The sequence below is a fragment of the Trichosurus vulpecula genome, chromosome 1, assembly GCF_011100635.1.
Source record: "Trichosurus vulpecula isolate mTriVul1 chromosome 1, mTriVul1.pri, whole genome shotgun sequence".
NCBI classification, from domain to species: Eukaryota; Metazoa; Chordata; class Mammalia; order Diprotodontia; family Phalangeridae; genus Trichosurus; species Trichosurus vulpecula.
Window position 1 is genome coordinate 439,136,097 of NC_050573.1, and position 1,136 is coordinate 439,137,232.

General features: G+C 42.3%; 1 protein-coding gene across 1 annotated transcript; it reads left to right on the forward strand.

Moving 5' to 3' along the window:
* Window positions 1–651: 651 nt before the first annotated feature.
* Window positions 652–906, forward strand: LOC118834930 (60S ribosomal protein L38-like). The gene has a single exon (XM_036742365.1). It carries the CDS (start codon window positions 694–696, stop codon window positions 904–906), a length of 213 nt encoding a protein of 70 aa, XP_036598260.1. The 5' UTR covers window positions 652–693.
* Window positions 907–1,136: the final 230 nt, after the last annotated feature.

Here is a 1,136-nt window from a genome sequence, read left to right on the forward strand (position 1 = left end):
TAGCAGTCCTTCTAGCTGCTTTGTGCTCAGATGTTTTAAGAATCAGTTTCCCAGAAGAGTTATTTTTATAGTAATTAGAGGTTACTGCTTCATGTTTAATTTTTTTGTGTGTGTATCTTTTGTTTGTAGCATGTTTTTTTTGTGTAGAGAAAATAAATAACTCCTGCACTTCATCTCTACATCGTACCTTTTCGTTCCCATAAGCCAAGTCTGAGTTTTAAGTGGTTCTCCCCAGTCCCCCTGGGTTCAGCCCTCCTGGGTCCCAGCCTTCCTAGGTCCTACAGTTGTGTTTGTTACTGTTATACTTTACTTATTGCTTACCATGTATCAGTCACTTGTTATACTTTACTTATTGCTTACCATGTATCAGTCACTTTGCAAAGACAAAAATAGTATAGTTCCTGTCTTCAAGGATCTTACAATCAAGGGAGGGAAGATGACAAGTACATGTGTTGGCATATATCAAAGAGATGTAAGATAGTTCTGGGAAGATGGCAGTAACAGCTATGGAGATGTAGAAGGTTGTACCTGGGTGGAGCCTCGAAGGAAGCCAGGGCTTCTAAAGGGGAAGATGAGGAGGTAGTGCGTTCTACTGTCTTTAAGAACCATCTGCTTTTTTCCGTCTTCCTCGGCCACTTAGCAGTTGCGCGACTTCTCGGGCCACACGCCGCCCCTCGTCCCGCCGCCGCCGCCATGCCCCGAAAAATCGAGGAAATAAAAGACTTCCTGCTCACTGCCAGGAGAAAAGATGCCAAATCTGTCAAGATCAAGAAAAACAAGGACAATGTGAAGTTTAAAGCTCGATGCAGCAGGTACCTGTACACATTGGTCATCACAGACAAAGAGAAGGCAGAGAAACTTAAACAGTCCCTGCCTCCTGGTTTGACTGTGAAGGAGCTGAAATGAAGGAATCATTCAATGTTCCACCTGCATTAAAACGTAGGGGGAAAAAGAAAAAAAAAAGAACCATCTGCATCCTCAAATGCAAAGAATATATTTTGAAGTGTTTCCTCCTTACCTCCACCTGTTTCTCAATACAAAAATTGGTTATTTGGTACTTTCTTAAGCTTGTTTTTTTTTTGGAGGGGGGAATGGGGTTGGGCTCCCTTGAGATATAATCGTTTTCTAACTTGGGT

What these genes read in the sequence shown, in the direction of transcription:
- LOC118834930 (XM_036742365.1), top strand. Translation starts at nt 694, where the DNA reads ATGCCCCGAAAAATCGAGGAAATAAAAGACTTCCTGCTCACTGCCAGG.